This window comes from Cyprinus carpio, chromosome B22 (genome assembly GCF_018340385.1).
Source record: "Cyprinus carpio isolate SPL01 chromosome B22, ASM1834038v1, whole genome shotgun sequence".
NCBI classification, from domain to species: domain Eukaryota; kingdom Metazoa; phylum Chordata; class Actinopteri; order Cypriniformes; family Cyprinidae; genus Cyprinus; species Cyprinus carpio.
In genome coordinates this window covers 16,232,004-16,253,538 of record NC_056618.1, presented here as the reverse complement: position 1 = coordinate 16,253,538, position 21,535 = coordinate 16,232,004, and the positions used below count along the sequence as shown (strand labels likewise).

Below are 21,535 nucleotides of genomic sequence, written 5' to 3'. Positions count from 1 at the left end.
AAATATATAATATAATTATATACCTTAATATAATTTAAGTTATTTATTTTTCATTGGCTCAAGTTAAAAAATATAGATGTGAATCATTTCCCAAATTTTTTTTAATTGGATGAATGAAACATTTGTTTCAGTGTAAAAGCAGGGGTGCACATAAGTAGTACGCAGTTGTGCATTCGCGATCAAAATAAAAAATGCGCTGCTAAAATAAGTTGAGACTGCTCATTTGCGTGCCGACATGGTTGACAGCTGTTAATGCACAATTACCATTTTTGATCGACAAACTGTAATACTGTATGCGATTTTTATTCGAACTGAAAGCATAGGCTATCCACTTATGTTTTCAAAGCACAACGCATAACTGTAATACTTTATTCACTGACATTCTTCAGTTGTCAACGCTAAACCCAACAGCGCATGCATACTTGCCAGCAAACCACCAAAATAAAAGCTTGATGATTTTAAGTTTGAAAATTTATATTTTAAAAAAGGAAATATTAGCATTCTATTTTTAAGTTCACTATAAAACAATTGTATTTTTATTTAATACTCCATTTTTATTTTAAAATATTTTGTTTATTTTATTTGTTTATTTTATTATAAATGTACACTATATATATATATATATATATATATATATATATATATATATATATATATATATCACACACAAAGGTGAGACCTGAAGGCACGTCGATATCTATGTTAACTAAACTCTTTTAAGCATTGCCAGTTTAAAGGTCCCGTTTTTCGTGTTTTTTTTTTTTTTTAAGCTTCGATTGTGTTTACAGTGTGCAATATAACGTGTTCATGTTTTGCGTGTAAAAAAAACACAGTATTTTTCACACAATTGACTTATCTGTATACGCGGTTTTCACTGTCATAAAAACGGGCTGATGACTTCCTTGTTCTATGAAGTCCCTCCTTCAGAAATACGTAACGAGTTCTGATTGTGCCAGCGGTTCCTGTGTTGTGATTCGACAGCAGCTTAGCGCAGGTTGCCCAGAAAGGTCACGCCTCTTACCATAACGTGGAGATGCATGCGCTCAGTGTTATTGTAAACAGGTCTTTAATTTTACCCTATCAATTTGAGCCAAATCAGACCCGGACAACATAGATGAAGAGGATCGAGTAGAACCTGTGCAAGAACGACTTTTGCAGGATGTTTCACAATGGTAAGCTGTTTATTTAGTTGTCGTCATACTTTTACGTTTGGCTGTTACCTTGAATTGGTTAAATTGTAATGTTAAATGTTACAAAAGCTTGTGGTATATGGTTTTGTCCGTCTGTTGAATTAACGATGTTGTTGAATTTTTAAATTATTCCTACCTTAGTTACACGTGAGCACGAGTTTTGATTAGTAATATATGTTTTATAGGTGTACATGTGGTAATTATGACAAAATGCCAACGGAGGTGGAAAACATCTGCTGCAAAGAAACATAAAAAGGACTGTAACACCTCCTAAGGAAATAATTTTATGTTGTGTATAGTTCTTTTGAAATTGTTTTCATCCAAACAACTTTATATAAATACACTTTATTTTCACCATGAATATAGCCATAAAAGCTGCCATGTTGCGTAAAAGAAATCGTTGCCATGCATTACAATAATTTATTTATTAAAAGTTGAATGTTACATGACTGCACATTCAATTATTAATGCCTCACATCAATGTATAGGTTTGTCGATGAATGATGCAGATTGCAGACCCTCCTACATGTATGGTTCATCACCCGGGCTTTGAAGCAAACTGCTTAAACCCATTCTCCAGACAAAGAGGGAACTGCTCCATCTTTCAAGAATAATCTTTGTGCGAATCCGGCATTAAACTGATCTCAGCAAAATGAACTGCACACAGCAAATTGTGCTCCACATAGTTTTACATGTGGATTATAATTTTCGGGAACCGAGTTAAACATAAATTGTAACCATTGATCTCTAAGTACAGTGTCCCTGGGATGGCCAAACAAAGGTGATTAGACTCCGGGATGAAAATAACAGCGTTTCAATGACATGGCGACAAACACACTCCACAAACGCAACTCTTCCTCTTCTCCGTGGGAGCGCAACAAGACCACGCCCCCTTTTTTTGTGTATTCCTGTGGGCGGAGGTTAGTCAAAAAACTGTTTTAGTGACGTCATTAAAGAAGGAAGTAGAGGGATGTAGTCCAAACTGGCCGTTCGATGTAGACGAAGATTTGTCCATGCGCTCATCCGAAGCGTTCAAACCCGCGCCTCGAAACACTCGCAAATATTAAGCTCTCTCTGAATTATTGTGTTTGAATGAACAAATTCACACAAAAATTATTGTCAAAATGCCCATCTTGGTAAGTATCCTATAGCAGACATAGCCGGCTGAACATACTGTATCAGTGCACTGGATCAGTGCTTTCTTAAGAAAGTGACAGCACTTTCTTAATATTAATCAAACAGCAACAATCAATCACTCACTGCTCTTGATTGAACAGCTTTTGTAAACTTAATAAAGATTAATCTTTAATTTATACAGTCAAATATGCAATACTGTGTTACATTTGATCACTTTATTCAATTTCTATACCTTAAAACTAATGATAGACCTACCTAAAAAAAAGATTAAAATCACTGTTTATTTTATTTGTATCTTTACTCTATTGTATTTATTTGTGCTGTTGCGTGTAGTTATTTAGAATATTCTTATTTTCTTTATTTTTATTTGAAAGTATAGTTTTTCCATAAACATAGCACACACCGAAACCGTGATACAAACCGAACCATGAAAAAGTTGAACCGTTCCACCCCATTGTATAATAGTACAACTCAAAATTAATTTTCTATTGTAATAGATTTTAAAATTTAATTTATTCCTGTGATGCAAAGCTGATTTTTCAGCATCATTATTCCAGTCTTCCGTGTCACATGATCCATCAGAAATCATTCTAAAGTGAAAGTGAAAGTCGTGACATTTGCCAAGTATGGTAAACCCATACTCGGAATTGGTGCTCTGCATTTAACCCATCCAAGTGCACACACACAGCAGTTAGAAGTGAACACACTGTGAACACACACCCGGAGCAGTGGGCAGATATATCCAGTGCCCAGGGAGCAACTGGGGGTTCAGTGCCTTGCTCAAGGGCACTTTAGCCATGGGTATAGAGGGTGGAAGAGAGCGCTGTTCATTCACTCCCCCCCACCTACAACTCCTGCCAGCACCGAGACTCAAACCTGCGACCTTCGGATTACAAGTCCAACTCTCTAAGCATTAGGCCACAGCTGCCCCCAAAATAATATGCTGATTTACTGCACAAGACATTTCTTATTATTATCGATGTTGAAAACATAATTAATATTTATGCAGAAACCATTATATATTACCATTCAAATGTTTGGGGTATGTGAGTGTGTGTTTTCAACAGAAATTAATGCTTTTATTTACCAAACTGATCAACAGTGACCGTAAAAACATTTATAATGTTACTAAAGATTATTCTTCAAATAAATGCTGTTCTTTTGAATTTTCTATTTATCAAAGAATATTAAAAATGTTTCCAAAAAATATAAAAACGTTAAATATTTAAAATACATACAAATAGTTTTCTCTTATTCACTTTCCCCAGTTTTTTTTTTTTTGTTTTTTTTGCTGACAATATTTACCAACTGGCCTAATGTTCCCCTTCTTACCCCCTAGACCCTTAATAGCCAAAGAAGGGTCTGAACAACTCAAAATAATTAAAAAAATCATAATGATTCCAAACTTTGTATAACTTTTGTAATGGTGCTTTATGTTATAAACTCACCAATTCCATAAAGTGCAATCCTGGTGTTTCCTTTCTTCAGAAGAACTGGACTGATCTCAAGTTTCTCCACTGAACGACTGCGGCCAAAATGATTGATCAGACCAGCACAGCTCAACAAGTCTATAGCACATAGGCCATCAGCCTGGAACACACATACAAAACCAAACATAAAAACTGTGAAAATAATAACGTACCACCATGAGATAACAACATGAATTTAAGACAGTTGCTTTCAGGAAATATTTATATTCCAGAATGGTTAAGGGAACAAGTGTGCTACCTACGCAGCTTTATTCACAGCTTTCAGCTACATTTTTTGTTTTTGTGGGGAGCTGCCACTTACTTACTTAACTTAGCTCAGAATGATCCAAGCTCCTTTGGAAAAAAAAAAATCTCTAAAGCAAATTTAAAGGTAAAAGGTACTTTGAGGAATACTGTTTTATAAACCACGTTTCTAAGATTTAAACCAGTGAAAAGAGAGATGAAAAGCACTGACATGAAAATCAGGATAAATCACATTGATATTGAACATTATTGCTGCACATTATTAATACAGCATTGCATGAAATTTATTAAAACAGTAAATTAATATACATACAGTTCCTTGCGAATATTCATACCCCTTTATTTTTTTCCACATTTTGTTATGTTGCTCCATAAAGTTCTTTAAATTACTTTTTTCCCACATCAGTCTACACTCCATACACCATCATAATGTAAAAAAAATAAAAAAATAAAAAAACTTAAATGATTCCATTGCATAAGTATTCAAACCCTTATCTGGGACACTTGAAATTTAGCTCTGGAGCGTTCTATTACATGTAGATGGTACAACACTTTGAGTGAAGTTAACCTGTGGGAAATCACAGAAGCATGTAGTCTCCATTACCATTAACTGAATAAGTTTGAAACCAGGACCAGGGCTTGCAAAATCGCTAGGGCTATTGTGTTTTCTTAAATGCACATCTCCCACGGGTCCTTAAAAAAATCTTAAAGTGAGTTCTATCAAACTTAAAGCAATAAAAAGTTTTAAATACGTTAAATGGTATAAGAAATGCCTTAATTATAATTTCAAGAGGTCTTACAGTTAGGGACGGAAAGACAAGAATCACGATACGGCTGGATTAAACTTCAAAAGGCAAGGATGTCACCGAATAAACATGAGCGCAGCACATTTCAAGTCAAAACCAGCATGGATGTCATTATTTGAATGTATCTGAAGGGAACCGACTGTCCTCAAAAACGTGCCGTTGGCATTTTTATTTAATCTTACCTATAGACCAATTTCAGTGTTTGCAAACAGTGATGATGGTTTTTTTTTTATGGGCGGAGCCTATCTGGTGGCAGAAAATGACAGTTTTAACGTAGCAGTCTATTCAAGCCATGGAATAAAAGAATAAAAAAAAAAACAATTTATATCACACATCTAAAAATAAAAATCAACTCCTCACAATCCCTATACCATCTCTCACAATTCTGGTTAAAAAAAAAAAAAAAAAAAAAAAAAAAAAAAAAAAAAAAAAACTCGTCATTCTTTCTTTTTAGTTTATAATCCCACACCTTCTTGCCTTTTCCCCCCTCAGAATTGACAAACTCGCAATTGTTGACTTGAATAAAGATATAAAGTCCGAACTAGAAGATATAAACTTGCATTTGCAGGAAAAAAAGTCAGAATTGTGAGATAAAATAGATTATGTAAACTTTATAAATATTATAGGTTTAAATAGTATTTCATGCATGCATTTCAACTGTCGGGCTAATACAATATGTCCCCTATATGAATATTATATAGATCTATTGTTTAAATCAAATTTATGCTTTAAAATAGGGTAATCATAGCAGGTTTAATCCATAGTCTGTCCATTTAAAAGGTCTGCATTTAGCTTCAAATGGCGTGTTTGACGACAGTATTATATAAAAATTATTTGCATTCTGATTCTGACATGCAAAGGCACAACAATATCTTATTCCCTCTATTCCATGGATTTTACCCATTTCCCTCCAATTGTTCCCAGTGTTTTTCTGCCACCACTATGCGGGCACAGCTGCAAGTGACACAACTGTGACGTCTACTCCAAATTGGTCTATAATTCCTGATAAAGCAGCATTTACAGGTGCATCTCAATAAATTAGAATGTCCAGGAAAAGACCATTTATTTCAGTAATTCAACTCAAATTGTGAAACTCATGTATTAAATTCAATGCACACAGATTGAAGTAGTTTGAGTCTTTGGTTCTTTTAATTGTGATGATTTTGGCTCACATTTAAGAAAACACACCAATTCACTATCTCAACAAATTAGAATATGGTGACATGCCAATCAGCTAATCAACTCAAAACACCTGCTAAAGTTTCCTGAGCCTTCAAAATGGTCTCTCAGTTTGGTTCAATAGGCTACACAATCATGGGGAAGACTGCTGGTCTGACAGTTTTCCAGAAGACAATCACTGATACCCTTCACAAGGAGGGTAAGCCGCAAATATCCATTGCCAAAGAAGCTGGCTGTTCACAGAGTGCTGTATCCAAGCATGTTAACAGAAAGTTGAGTCGAAGGAAAAGGTGTGGAAGAAAAAGATGCACAACCAACCGAGAGAACCGCAGCCTTATGAGGATTGTCAAGCAAAATCGATTCAAGAATTTGAGTGAACTTCACAAGGAATGGACTGAGGCTGGGGTCAAGGCATACAGATGCGTCAAGGAATTTGGCTACAGTTGTCGTATTCCTCTTGTTAAGCCTTTCCTGAACCACAGACAACGTCAGCGGCGTCTTACCTGGGCTAAGGTGAAGAAGAACTGGTCTGTTGCCCAGTGGTCCAAGGTCCTCTTTTCAGATGAGAGCAAGTTTTGTATTTCATTTGGAAACCAAGGTCCTAGAGTCTGGAGGAAGGGTGGAGAAGCTCATAGCACAATTTGCTTGAAGTCCAGTGTTAAGTTTCCACAGTCTGTGATGATTTGGGGTGCAATGTCATCTGCTGGTGTTGGTCCATTGTGTTTTTTGAAAACCAAAGTCACTGCCCCTGTTTACCAAGAAATTTTGGAGCGCTTCATGCTTCCATCTGCTGACCAGCTTTTTAAGATCCTGATTTCATTTTCCAGCAGGATTTGGAACCTACCCACACTGCCAAAAGCACCAAAAGTTGGTTAAATGACCATGGTGTTGGTGTACTTGACTGGCCAGCAAACTCACCAGACCTGAACCCCATACAGATTCTATGGGCTATTGTCAAAAGGACAATGAAAAACAAGATACCAAAAAATGCAGATGAGCTGAAGGCCACTGTCAAAGAAACCTGGGCTTCCATACCACCTCAGCAGTGCCACAAACTGATCACCACCATGCCACGCCGAACTGAGGCAGTAATTAAAGCAAAAGGAGCCCCTACCAAGTATTGAGTACATGTACGGTTAATGAACATACTTTCCAGAAGGCCAACAATTCACTAAAATGTTTTTTTTTTTTTTTATTGGTCTTATGAAGTATTCTAATTTGTTGAGATGAATTGGTGGGTTTTTGTTGTGAGCCAAATCATCACAATTAAGAGAACCAAAGACTTAAACTACTTCAGTCTGTGTGCACTGAATGTAATACTCAAGTTTCAAAATTTGAGTTGAATTACTGAAATAACTGAACTTTTCCATGACATTCTAATTTATTGAGATGCACCTGTATGAGTGCAGAGCTGCTTTGTGTAGAGCCATTGCTGGGGAAACCGCAATATTTCTGCGCTCCTACAACATCACCTAGTGGCAGAGAATGAATTTGCATTTCCAACAAGCACTTCTTGCTGTTTATTGTCAGATCAATGCACATATCAACTCATGTTTTTACGCAGCAAGTTAATGTGCCTTCTAAAAATCTAAACAATTAAGACAGTAATATTTATATGTTTTAAATTAACAGTTTATATGCTTGACTTTGATTATTCCTGACTAAATGTTTAATAAAGTGAAACATTATGAAGCAGGCTATGTTTCATTCATGGCATCTAAATGTCTTACGATGAAGTGTTGCTTTCGTCAACAAAAATTATGACTAAATATCATCGTCAACGAATCTTTATCACGGGACAAAAACGAGACGCAACGTAAATGCTGGTCATGTGACGATGACTATAATTAAATGTATAAAGCAATATTGTTGACAAATAAAAACGAGACTAAATGTGGTTTACAAAATAAAAACTATGCTAAAATGTCTCTTCATTTTCGTTGACGAAAACGAGACTAAACAAAATGTTATTACGTTATTTCGTCTCATTTAGTCGCGTTGTTATTATTATTATTTTGCAGTTTCCTCTCGGACTAAATCTAAAATATCTTATACTGTGTTCCGAAGATGAACGGAGGTCTCACGGGTTTGGAACGACATGAGGGTGAGTCATTAATGACATAATTTTGATTTTTGGGTGAACTATCCCTTTAAGGAGTTTGAACTTCATATTAAACTGCTTCCGTTTCACACAAACGCTGGCACAGACGTGCATGTTCGGCTAGAATCGCCCTGAACTCGTGCATGTTCGGATGCGGAGCCATGCGGAAAGTTACAAAAAATCCTGTGCACTCCGCCACAAGAAATTGTTAGCGTGCACTCAAAGTGAACTTCCGGCGATTATATCATATTTTCTGCGCTCACCCAAGTGAACTTGCGGACGCATCGAGTACAAATCAGCCTTGACCACTGATCTACAGGTCCTTCTCAAAAAATTTGCATATTGTGATAAAAGTTCATTATTTTCCATAATGTAATGATAAAAATTAAACTTTCATATATTTTAGATTCATTGCACACCAACTGAAATACTTCAGGTCTTTTATTGTTTTAATACTGATGATTTTGGCATACAGCTCATGAAAACCCAAAAATTCCTATCTCAAAAAATTAGCATATCATGAAAAGGTTCTCTAAACGAGCTATTAACCTAATCATCTGAATCAACTAATTAACTCTAAACACCTGCAAAAGATTCCTGAGGCTTTTAAAAACTCCCAGCCTGGTTCATTACTCAAAAACCGCAATCATGGGTAAGACTGCCGACCTGACTGCTGTCCAGAAGGCCATCATTGACACCCTCAAGCGAGAGGGTAAGACACAGAAAGAAATTTCTGAACGAATAGGCTGTTCCCAGAGTGCTGTATCAAGGCACCTCAGTGGGAAGTCTGTGGGAAGGAAAAAGTGTGGCAAAAAAAAAAAAACGCTGCACAACGAGAAGAGGTGACCGGACCCTGAGGAAGATTGTGGAGAAGGACCGATTCCAGACCCTGGGGGACCTGCGGAAGCAGTGGACTGAGTCTGGAGTAGAAACATCCAGAGCCACCGTGCACAGGCGTGTGCAGGAAATGGACTACAGGTGCCGCATTCCCCACAGAGAAGCAGCACTGGACTGTTGCTCAGTGGTCCAAAGTACTTTTTTTGGATGAAAGCAAATTTTGCATGTCATTCGGAAATCAAGGTGCCAGAGTCTGGAGGATGACTGGGGAGAAGGAAATGCCAAAATGCCTGAAGTCCAGTGTCAAGTACCCACAGTCAGTGATGGTCTGGGGTGCCATTTCAGCTGCTGGTGTTGGTCCACTGTGTTTTATCAAGGGCAGGGTCAATGCAGCTAGCTATCAGAAGATTTTGGAGCACTTCATGCTTCCATCTGCTGAAAAGCTTTATGGAGATGAAGATTTCGTCTTTCAGCACAACCTGGCACCTGCTCACAGTGCCAAAATCACTGGTAAATGGTTTACTGACCATGGTATTACTGTGCTCAATTGGCCTGCCAACTCTCCTGACCTGAACCCCATAGAGAATCTGTGGGATATTGTGAAGAGAAAGTTGAGAGACGCAAGACCCAACACTCTGAATGAGCTTAAGGCCGCTATCGAAGCATCCTGGGCCTCCATAACACCTCAGCAGTGCCACAGGGTGATTGCCTCCATGCCACGCCGCATTGAAGCAGTCATTTCTGCAAAAGGATTCCCGACCAAGTATTGAGTGCATAACTGAACATAATTATTTGAAGGTTGACTTTTTTTGTATTAAAAACACTTTTCTTTTATTGGTCGGATGAAATATGCAAATTTTTTGATAGTTGTTCATGAGTCCCTTGTTTGTCCTGAGCAGTTTAACTGCCTGCTGTTCTTCAGAAAAATCATCCAGCTCCTGCACATTCTTTGGTTTCCCAGCATCTTCAGCATATGTGAACCCTTTCCAACGTAACTGTATGATTTTGAACACTGAGGACAATTGAGGGACTCATGCATGACTATTACAAAAGGTGAAAACATGTACTGATGCTCAAGGCAGCCAAACAATGCATTTAGACATGGGGGGTGCAAACTTTTTAGATTGGATGATCAGGGTAAATTGAACTTTTAAACACTGAAGACCAACAAGGGACTTATGAACAACTATCACAAAATATAAAAACAGTCATGGATCATCCAGGAAATGACATAGTATTAAGATTCAAGGGTATGCAAACTTTTGAATGGGGTCATTTTTATAAATTCAGCTATTAACGCAAACATCTGTTATGTGAAAAAGCTTATTCAGGACAGTACTAAATAAAAAAATAACATGGAATTTTCATGATCCCACTTTTGTTTCAATCATTAATATTTTGCACATTCTGCACGAGGTATGTAAACTTATGAGCACAACTCTATGTAAATCTGTATAACAGGGCTGCCCCCAATAATCGATAATCGACAAAATGCTCGCCTATCATTGATCAACCTCAAATTAGGGCTGGGAGATATATCGAACGATATGATCATGCGTATCTAGTCAGTAAAGCCGGTTCCCTGATTAGCGCTAAATCGCCATCACCTGCTTTCAAATGGAGCGCCATTTAATAGACAGAGCCGTAGTTCACTGACAAGGTACGCAATATCGCGTTCATTATCGAAGATTAATCGCGTTTGATAATGAACGCGATGTTGCGTACCTTGTCAGTGAACTACGGCTCTGTCTTATTAAATGCCTCTCCATTTGAAAGCAGGTGATGGCGATTTAGCACTAATCAGGGAACCGGCTTTACTGACTAGATACGCATGATCATATCATTCGATATATCTCCCAGCCCTACCTCAAATATGTCTTATCATCTGAAATATGTAAGTATTGGCAACTTTACATGGCCGCTCAATCTAATGTTAGGCTAAAATAGAAAAATGTGCACCATTGAAGTGTCTGTGTGGTGTGTAGAAGCGTGCTCACTGCAGGACAGATGGAGGCACTGGTGTGGTCACTTGCTCTTAAAATACTCTGTAATTTCTGGTCATACAAATTAGAGTAATATATCTTTCAAATCTGTAAAGACTAAGTTTATTTATGTGCACTCACAATAACAACAAAACATTGAGCTTTTGTAAAATAATGAAAAGAAACAGCATGCGCTTTCTGCTGTCTTGGATATTATAGGCTATGTAGGCAATTAAAGGCTAATTATAATGATTTAAATTGTTTATTAATACATGTGCGATTAATTGACTAATGCTTAAAATGCACGACTACTAGTTGACCAGAAAAATCTTTAGTCGGGGGCAGCCCTAGTTTATAACATGCCTAAGAATAATAATTTAGTTTCCCAGATATAAAATGTTTTTATATTGTATAATACATAAAGCATACTTGTGTTTCTGACTATAAAATCATTTTTAATTTATTTATTTAGGAGTTATGAGTGACCAATAATAGTGATTGATAATGTAATAATATAGTTGCTCCTATATCAACACGCCAAAAGACAAGTATCATCAAACACAAGTCATTACATTAAATTTGTTTAAAAAATTGTTACATTTATGGCACAACAAATAATTGTGAGCTGCTAAGAATGAGTGACAGAAATGGCATGAGTCCAGTCTCATGTAAATGCGTAACACTAGTATGTTTTTCTGTTTCTATTTGGCATGCATATGATACGCACGTGTTTGGTGTGCATATGATACGCAATCAATGCTTGTGGTAGAAAAAAAGAAGTGGTGGTACTCAACCCCACTCCCCCACCCAAAAATAAATACATACAAACTAAAGTATTAAAAAATACTTTTTAATTTCCATATTTTGCAATGAATGTACATGAGCCACAATAAATAAACAAATTCATTAATAATTGTTTGCAATTCAATTCACATTTATTTGTATAGCAATTTTCACGATACACTGTTGCAAAGCAGCTTCACAGAAAATGAACATTTCTGCGAAGCAGCTTCACAGAAAATGAACATTTCTGCGATGCAGCTTCACAGAAAATGAACATTTCTACATTACATTTAGTAGTTTACAGCACTTCTGAAAAAAATGTTAAAAATTGCACAAGTCAACCTGCGATACTAAACAGGAACACAGGGGGACGTCAAAAGACCACTAAATGAGCTACCTTGACCTGACTGATCCAGATTTACTAAACCACTCACTGACTAGTGACTACTGCATAAACTAAAACACCTTCAGCCAGCATTCAGTATAAAACACTTGTGCTTATAAACCAAATAGCTTGCTGATTTTTTTTTTTTTTACTGACATCAGGAGTTAAGTACTTTTATCCTCTCCATCTCTGATGACATCGGCCATGTTTTCTCTGCAATAAATCGATCGTTTGAACTTACTGTTTGAATGCATTTGCTTACTGGATCCTTAGACTTTCCAGGAGTTAACCGATTAATCTGATCGCAAAACATCTGCTTCTTTCATTTTTATACTGTATTGTTTTCATTAAAATTTACTAATTTAAAATGAGTAATTATTATTTTATTACTCTACGCTAGGGTGACCTCCTGGCTATAGATCTGCTGCAGATGTGATTTTACGGGACAATGCAGGACGTGCAAATCAGATACACTTATTACTGTTATGCTATGTAAATACTGATTTACGTTCATTGGCATTAGGGCTGGACAATAATTCAATATCAATATGTATCGTGATATAATTTTTTTCAATAACAGTGATATGATTTTTAAACACATTCCCGATATTTGGATATACATTAGCAGTATTTCTCATACATTAATTTATTTGTGGTGTTTGACTTCGTTGAATAAACATGAGCACTGCATGTTTCAAAATCAAAACACATCGCGGGAGTTTTATATGAATGTGTATCTGAAGGGAACCGACTGTTTTCAGAAAAGTTTCGATGCCATTTTCATTTTATCTGATAAAGAAGTATTCATAAGTGGAGCTGCTTTGATTACAGCCATTAGTGGAGAAACCGCTGGGTCTACCGCTCTCACAGCACCTCCTGCTAGCAGACAGTCAGTTTGCATTCAAGTCAGTCCTCCAGCAACATGTTTTTTTTAATCAATATTTAAATCAATATTTAAAACAGTTGAGTACTTTTTTTCAGGATTCTTTGATGAATAGAAAGATCCAAAGATCAGCATTTATCTGAAATAAAAAGCTTTGTAACATTATACACTATTCAATTCAAAAGCTTTGAGTCAGTATGATTTCTCTTTTTTTCTTTCTTTTTTTGGAAAGAAATTATAGAAAAGTTTATTTAGCAAGGATGTTTTAAATTGATCAAAAGTGATGATAAAAACATTTATAATGTTACAATCTCTATTTCAGATAAATCCTGTTCTTCTGAACTTTCTATTCATCAAATAAACCTGAAAGATTCTACTGAGCTGTTTTCAACATAATAATAAATAATTTTTGAGCAGCAAATCAGAAGATTAGAATGATTTCTAAAGGATCATGTGTCTGGAGTAATGATGCTAAAAATATAGCTTTGAAATCACAGGAATAAATTACATTTTAAAATATTTCAAAATATAAAAGTTATTTTAAATGGTAAAAATATTTCAAAATGTTACTGTTTTTAATGTATTTTGGATCAAATAAATGCAGACTTGGCAAATTCATTTTTCATAAGTTTGTATGGACAGAGATCTGTTGTGGGCCTTCTTGGTAGTTTTTACGAAGCTTTTTAATTGTGTTCATATCGATATTGGAATTAAATCGTATCGACCGAAATTACAAAATATATTGTTATATAAATTTTGGCCATATCGTCCAGCCCTAGTTGGCATGTATGTATCAATTTATATTTCTGCCAGTGGATGCCCACACTCCAGATTGCGTGTATTAAACTCAGGAGATAACATCATTTTTGAGGGCACATGTAATGTCTGATAGGGAGCATGTCCATTTTCTGTGAGAGTGAATGAATGGAAATCCTCCTACGATTTGCGCTCACGCATTCGTTCTTTACCACATTTTAGATCCACTTTTTAAAACATAGTCATTTTGTCACATGTTGCTGTTTTTGACCTCTAGAGTGTGCTGATATACTTTAGAACCAAGGACTTGCAGCTGTAGACAAGCAGAATCCTCCAGTGCCAGTGCACAAAAGGCTCACCACAGAGTAACTGAACAGTATCACAAACTATCAGTGTTGATTTTTAAAGATGATCTTTAGTTCATTAAAAACAACTATCTGCTAATTAATCAGTAAAAATTATATATCAGTTAGTCAGCAAGCTGTGTTCCCCAACAATAATATGCTACAGATGGTTAGTGCACGTACTGTATCTGTGTTAATTTTACCCATTAAAAAATACAATATGATAATCTCTACTTGGAAACAAAACAAAACATATATATATTATTTAAATTCTACAGAGCAAATAAACAGGTATTCTCTTACCCCAGTTGGGTCATCATGGTTACCATGCACACTGAAGACAGGGATGGAGATGTTGAGATTACTGTCCAAGTAGTTCACCCATGGAAATCTGACAAAATAAGGAGTGAGTATAATGTGTCTGTATGCATGTTTACGTTTTTTTTTTTTTTTTTTTTTTTTTTTTTTTTTTTTTTTTTTAAATCTCTGTACATTGGAACAAAATGCATATTAAAGTAGTATTTCATACTAAAACTTTTACTGTTCATTGAACATTTAATGAAAATTAATTTGCTGACAGGTGCTGTTTTTGGTGTTTAATGTGTTTAAAACAGTTTCCCAAATACATAGCTTGAATTTTATGGTCAAAGACAGCTGAAATGTTATCTTTTGTGTTAACATACTGAGTGCAACAGAAACAGGAGTGCAATAATTGTCACTAAAATATATATTTTGATAAAATATTTGTTGAGAAATCAAAATGTATGCAAGAAATTATGCTTTTATGATAAGTAAATTTGTAATAGTACCTTACATTTACAAAGAAAACAGTAGCAAAGATGTTCATTTTTATAATAAAATACAACAATCCAACTTGTTTAAAGGGGTCCTATTATGTTTTTACAAATTTTGTTTTGGGGGTATACTAGAACAGGCTCTCATACTAGGTTGTTCGAAAAACAGTATTTTTCACATATTTTACATTATTACAACACCTCTCTCCCCAGTCATGAACGCCTCAAATAGTTCTTGTATCAAATGAAAGGCCACCAATTTTGATTGTAAGTTCGTCTGCCTTGGGAAAGCTAGTGTGTTTCTGACAGTGATAACACTCATTGCCTTCTCTAGTGCAGCTCAACCAGATCCTGTCCTATTCGTCGCTATTTGTGATATCACAAATCCCGGAAAATATGCGTTGTAGTCCAAACGAGTCGTTCGCTGTAGTTTTTGAAAAGTGATTTCTGTTAAATAAAATATCTCATTTTAAAGTGAACTTTGAGCTTTGTAACTTTAGAGATCTTTTTTAAGCTCAAACAGCAACATTACAGACTAACTAAAGTTGAAAAAGTGAATAATAGGACCCCTTTAAAATATTGTTTGTCTTTCATGTTTCTCAAATAGAAATTAAATTGTATGTACAGGGAACTACACTTACTTTTTCCACTGGTGACACTTGTGCTACTAACTTTTTCAGTTACTGGCGCAAAACATGATTTGGTCGCACAAATTATTTATAATAATTACTGGATAATAATGAACAATAATGAAACTGTATTGCATACAGATGTGCTTTGTTTTTTACTTGCCATCTTTTAAACCACATGCCTTGTTCTATTTCTTACAGTACACACAGTGCATTGCTCCGTCTTGTAGCTGGGGTTAGAGGGGGCCCTGGTGCAGGGTGTACAGTGGGCCCTGTTTAAAATGGTTTAATTTGTACTGTATGTTCATTCTATTTATTTATTTGTGCTATTTACACAATGTTTACATTTAAGTTTGTTTTTGTTAATTTAAAATAGCACTGCATAGTCTTCACTGTAAAATAAAATACACAATCAAACCAAAATGTATTCAGACACCTTCACCTTATCACAGTTTATTTGCTATAGTTTAGAAATTGGTAATACAATATGACAATAACTCAGAGTTAAACTGTGTCAGAACAAATTCCTCTTGATAATGTCGGATAACTTTGATAAAAAGATATGTAATGGAATCAACCAAAACTTCAGGCAACTGTCAGTATGACAATATTTACACAACTACCAATACTTTGTTGAACAGTTACCAAGCAAGCAATGCTTAATTTGGTTCAGTCTGTGGTGTGAAAAGGTTGCATAAGCAATTAAAGAAAGAAACACTTAAGCAAAACATGGTCAGGTCCCTAATTTTTTTTTTTTTTTAATCAATTTCATTGGTAGTCTACAGTATGAAGAATTTTTGGGTATAATATTTCACACATCACTGTATTTTGCCATACTCACTTACGTAAATGAACTAGTGCCCTGCACCCACTAGTAAAACAATATAATCATTTCTATCTGATTTTTGGATTGACTTTGGATAAATTCTTGTTAAACCTAGTAATTCAGTCAAGAGCAGTGAGTGATTTACTTTCATTTCAACTCTTTACTTTCACTGACAGCAGAGCTAGTAAATTAGGCGCGGTCACCTTAAGAGACAAACGCATCCATTATAATGATACACATCCGATTTTTTGCAACTCTTTACTTTCACTTAAGACATAACCACAGACTTTTTGGAACACACTTTCCAAGACGGGTATTTCGACATATTTTGTATGTATTTGTTGTCGGTATATACAAGAAGACTTTGAGACGCGTCTCTGCTTGCTCCCTGAACACCAGAACACCGCGGTGCTGAATTGAGCTCTTTCGCTTTTCGCTCTTTTTTTTCTGTTTATTTAAACTGCGATTTGTATTTGTTCGTTCAGGTGCAGGAGGATGCGAACGTCCTGAAGGAGAGCTCGGTTCAGTGTTGCTGTTCGCGACACGCGGCTCTCTCGTGCGCACCGAACACAGCGCGAGTAACCAGCTGCTCAGTTCAGCTTTCCCGCATCGCGGGGCTGAAGCCAACTTATGTTGAATGCTCGGAGCACGTTATAAAACGTATTCTTAAAATACAATGCTCATATTAAATCATAGCATAACACATAAGTAGGTACAAAAACAATCAGTGATTCATTTGCGACCCCATAAAAATTTGGGTCGCAATGGCATTTCAAAAGGTCGCAAATGCGACCATTTTGGTCGCAGTGTAGTTCCCTGATGTAACAGACTTGCTTTACACAATTCTTGCTATACAATGGCAATTCATATTGACAACAGATGTTGACAGATAATTCCCCCCTACCTGAAGCATACCTAGCCCACATTCACATCTATAAATAAAACTAAGCCACATTATGTTTGGTTACTACAGGTGACATGATGGTTAGAAAATAATTAAATAATTTGGTAGCATTTTCTATGAAGTTTTTATTTGTAAGAAATTATAAGGGTATTCTCAAGGCTTTATAATGAATGCATAATGCATTATAAAAAAATAAATAAATAAAACCTAATGTGTTGTATCATGTCTTTAATAATCATAACAAATTACAATACATTATAATACTTATTTGTGGTTATAACATTTAAGAGTATGATCATTTACAACAGAGAGCACCCTGTTAAATCCACTTAATTTGTAATGGACTATAAGTCTCATATCTTGACATTGTTTAAGATCTGCACAGTATCTTAGCGGCTCACATGCATGTTTAAGATGTTAGTTAATTAATGTTAATTTTAATGTGAGCTTGTTTAAGTCATTTGTAATACATTTAGAACCTGATATTAGGTTATACTTAATTTTAATGGTCCCCTTTAAACATTCTATTGACTAAAAGTTTGCAACCACAAGTCAACTAACACTCAGAGTATTAGTAGACTGTATTAGTTGACATGTACTTGCAAAGTTACTTATAGTTAGCAGAATGTCTAAAAGGGACATCAAAATAATCAAACTGATATTATAACAGAAAAGCAAATGTGTCATATTACCCACTCATGATCTCTGATATCTGGTTAGATATGTTACTTAAAGCAGCCAAAACACCACAAATTAATAATATGACCACATTATAAAGCCTTTTGTAGGATTACAAGACAACTGTGCATTTGTCTCGTTAGAATAAAAAAAAGTACTAAGTGAGAGTGAAATGACATGTTGCCAAGTATGGTGACCCATACTCTGAAAATGTGCTATGCATTTAACCCATCCAAGTGAACACACACCTTGGAGAAGTGGGCAGCCATATTTCTGCAGCACCCGGGAAGCAGTTGGTGGTTTAGTGCCTCGCTCAAGGGTCTCACCTCAGTCTATTGAGGGTGGAAGAGATCTCGTAATTCACTCCCCCCAAGATAATTCCTGCCGGACCTGAGACTCGAACTCACTACCCTCAGGTTACAAGTCCGACTCTCTAAACCATTAGGACATGACTACCCCCAAATAGGATGTGTTTGTAAGAAATTATTGTGCCAATCTTAAGACTTATCCAGTGCATTCAGGAAGTATTCAGACCCCCTTCACTTTTTTCAATTTTGTTGTTGCAGCTTGATACTACTATGTTTAAATAAATTTTTCCCCTCATTAATCTACACTCCAAAATGACAGTGAAAACAGAATTTTTTAAATGTTTGCACATTTATTAAAAAGAAAAAACTGAAATATTACATTTACATAAGTATTCAGACCCTTTATTCAGTACTTAGCTGAAGGACCTTTGGCAGCAATTACAATTACAAACCTTTTTGGGTATGACGCAACAAGCTTTGCACACCAAAGTTCTCTCCAGAAATGTTCGATAGGGTTCAAGTCAGGGCTCTGGCAGGACCACTCTAGTACATTCACAGAGTTGTCCCTAAGCCACTCGTGTGTTGCCTTGGCTGTGTGCTTAGGGTCATTGTCATGTTGGAAGGTGAACCTTCGGCCCAGTCTGAGGTCCTGAGCGCTGTGGATCAGGTTTTCATTGAGGATATCTCTGTACATTGCTCCATGCAGCTTTCCCTCAACCCTGACCAATCTCCCAGTCCCTGACCCTGAGAAACACCCCCGAAACATGAGGCTTTACTTCAAGCACACTTTACTTTTGGGATGGTACTCTGCAGGTGATGAGCTGTTTTCCTTCAAACATGATGCTTAGAATTGGGGTTCATCAGACCAGATAATCTTGTTTCTCAGAGTCTGAGGATCCTTTAGGTGCTGTCTTACAAATTCCAAGTGTGTTTTCATGTGTCTTCACTGAAAAGAGGATTGAGTTTGGCCACACCGCCATAAAGCCTAGATCGGTGGAGTGTTGCAGTGATGTTTGTCCTTCTGTAGGTTTCTCCCATGTGCATATATGTTCATGAAGCTCAACTAGAGTGACCATCAGGTTCTTGGTCACCAGTCTAGATAAGGCACTTCTCCATCAATTGCTCAGTTTGGCTGGGTGACCAGATCTTGGAAGAGTCCTGGTTTTGCTAAACTTCTTCCATTTGAGAATTATGGAAGCCACTGTGCTCTCGAGAACCTTTAGTGCAGCAGAATTTCTTTGTAGCCTTCCCCCGTTTCTCGATACAATCGGGTCTCTGAGCTCTGCAAGCAGTTCCTTTGACCTCATGGATTGGTCTTCGCTCTGATATGCACTGTCAGCTGTGAGGCCTTTTGTAGAGAGGTGTTTGCCTTTTCAAATCATGTCCAATCAATTCAATTTACCTCAGGTGGTTTCCAATCAAGTTGTAGAAACATCTCAGCAATAATCAAGATAAATGGTAGGCACCTGAGCTAAATTTCAAGTGTTGCTGCAAAGGGTCTGAATGCTTATGTAAATGTGATATTTAAGTTTTTTCTTTTTAATAAATTTGCAGACCTTTCTTAAATTCTGTTTTCACTTTGTCATTATGAGGTACGAAGTGTAGATTAATGAGAGAAAAAATGAATTGAAAAAATCGTAGTATCAGGCTGCAACATAAAATTGAAAAAAAGTGAAGGGGGTCTGAGTACTTTCTGAACGCACTGTAACTACATAAATTAAAACTATGGGAAATACAATCCAATGTAACTTGAGTGGATACAATGTGTTAATTTTATATAATAAATCATCACACTTTTAAAAGCTATAACTACAAATGAGTAGGTATTACAATGTATTATCACTGTTATGATAATTCATGAGGTGATACAACATATAATAAATTCCAAATATATAAAGTCATTATGTATTCATTATAGTTAACTAGAAATGTAGAATTCATAGAAAGTGTTACCAAAGCTTTTTATTTTGGTTTGAACTATTCCTGTTATGTGAAGAAAAAAAATAAATAAACACAAAAAAAAAATCCATATCACGGTGTCAAGACATACATAAGCATTGACAGTGTTTCTCATGAAGACATCATGAAAAATTAAGCCTTACTTGCTGTGGCTGAAATTGACAGCCTGATCACTGAGGATTTCAAAGACGATTGGTCGGTCACCCATGCAGTACTTCCTCATCACCTCCATGCAGCAGTGCATAGTCTTGCGGGATGGTTTATTGTCATGGAACAGATCCCCACCCAGCAAAACAAAGTCAACCTGAGAAAAAAAGAAGAGAAGCACTATAAAAACAAATCTTATTAAAATTGACAGGTAATGAAGAAAAAAGCATTGTCTGTATACTGTATACTATACAGACGAAAGGATCTGTGCAGAGAGGCATCTATGTATCAAGGGTGTGCGTGACTCAGAATTCAGAGTTCTTAAATTTCAATTTAAATATTTATAAATCACTTGTGGTACAAAAGTATTCAAACATTCCGACTGAGAGCTTCGGGGATAAAGAACTTAACACTGTGATTGATTGGGACACTGTCTCGTCAGGGGGAACTGTTACTTACTGTTTGCTACCTCAAAAAGCCCAGCTCACCAAATGATTCGTTATAAATTAATCTATGGCACTCCCTGTTTATTATATAAACTGAAAAGAAAATCTGACCCCTTTTGTAACCTGTGTAACAGCACAAGTCAAGGTACATGTATTCATATGTTCTGTAACTGTTCCCGAATTGTGTTGTTCTGGTCCTTGATACGGTACTTATTGTCTGATCTTCTGAGGACTTGGATCCAAAAGGACCCACTGCCTTTTCTCTTGCTGGATGATTCTTCACTCTCACTGTCCTTCAATCAAAAAAAGGAGTCTGTGCACTGCTCTTACTGCTGCCAAAAAGGTTATCCTGAAAATGTGGTTGGATCCATCTACCCCAATTATGTTTACCTGGGATGTACTACTTGCTGAACACTGCCCTTTTGAAGTGTACCACAACCATTTGTAGTGAGCTATACTAACGTATAGCTATGTTTATAGTGTTTATAATGATTATACATTATAATATTTCACTTTATTTGGTATTATTTCTGGTATTTCTGGTATAAGTGGCTTAGTAGTTTGAAAATTTCACTCCTAACCCTAAGGTTGTGGGTTCGAGTCTCGGGCCGGCAATACCACGACTGAGGTGCCCTTGAGCAAGGCACCGAACCCCCAACTGCTCCCCGGGTGCCGCAGCATAAATGGCTGCCCACTGCTCCGGGTGTGTGTTCACGGTGTGTGTGTGT

The 21,535-nt window shown here is 36.2% G+C and overlaps 1 protein-coding gene across 1 annotated transcript in view; it reads right to left on the bottom strand.

Moving 5' to 3' along the window:
- LOC109052506 (double-strand break repair protein MRE11-like) overlaps positions 1-21,249 on the bottom strand; it is a 141,085-nt gene extending 119,836 nt beyond the window's left edge. Inside the window, exons 1-4 of the mRNA XM_042749522.1 lie at positions 21,241-21,249; positions 20,358-20,608; positions 14,420-14,507; positions 3,776-3,917 (exon numbers count right to left, since the gene is read on the bottom strand). Of these exons, the coding sequence (XP_042605456.1) occupies positions 3,776-3,917; positions 14,420-14,507; positions 20,358-20,608; positions 21,241-21,249 (490 nt within the window). The remainder of the gene's footprint in view (positions 1-3,775; positions 3,918-14,419; positions 14,508-20,357; positions 20,609-21,240) is intronic.
- Positions 21,250-21,535: the final 286 nt, after the last annotated feature.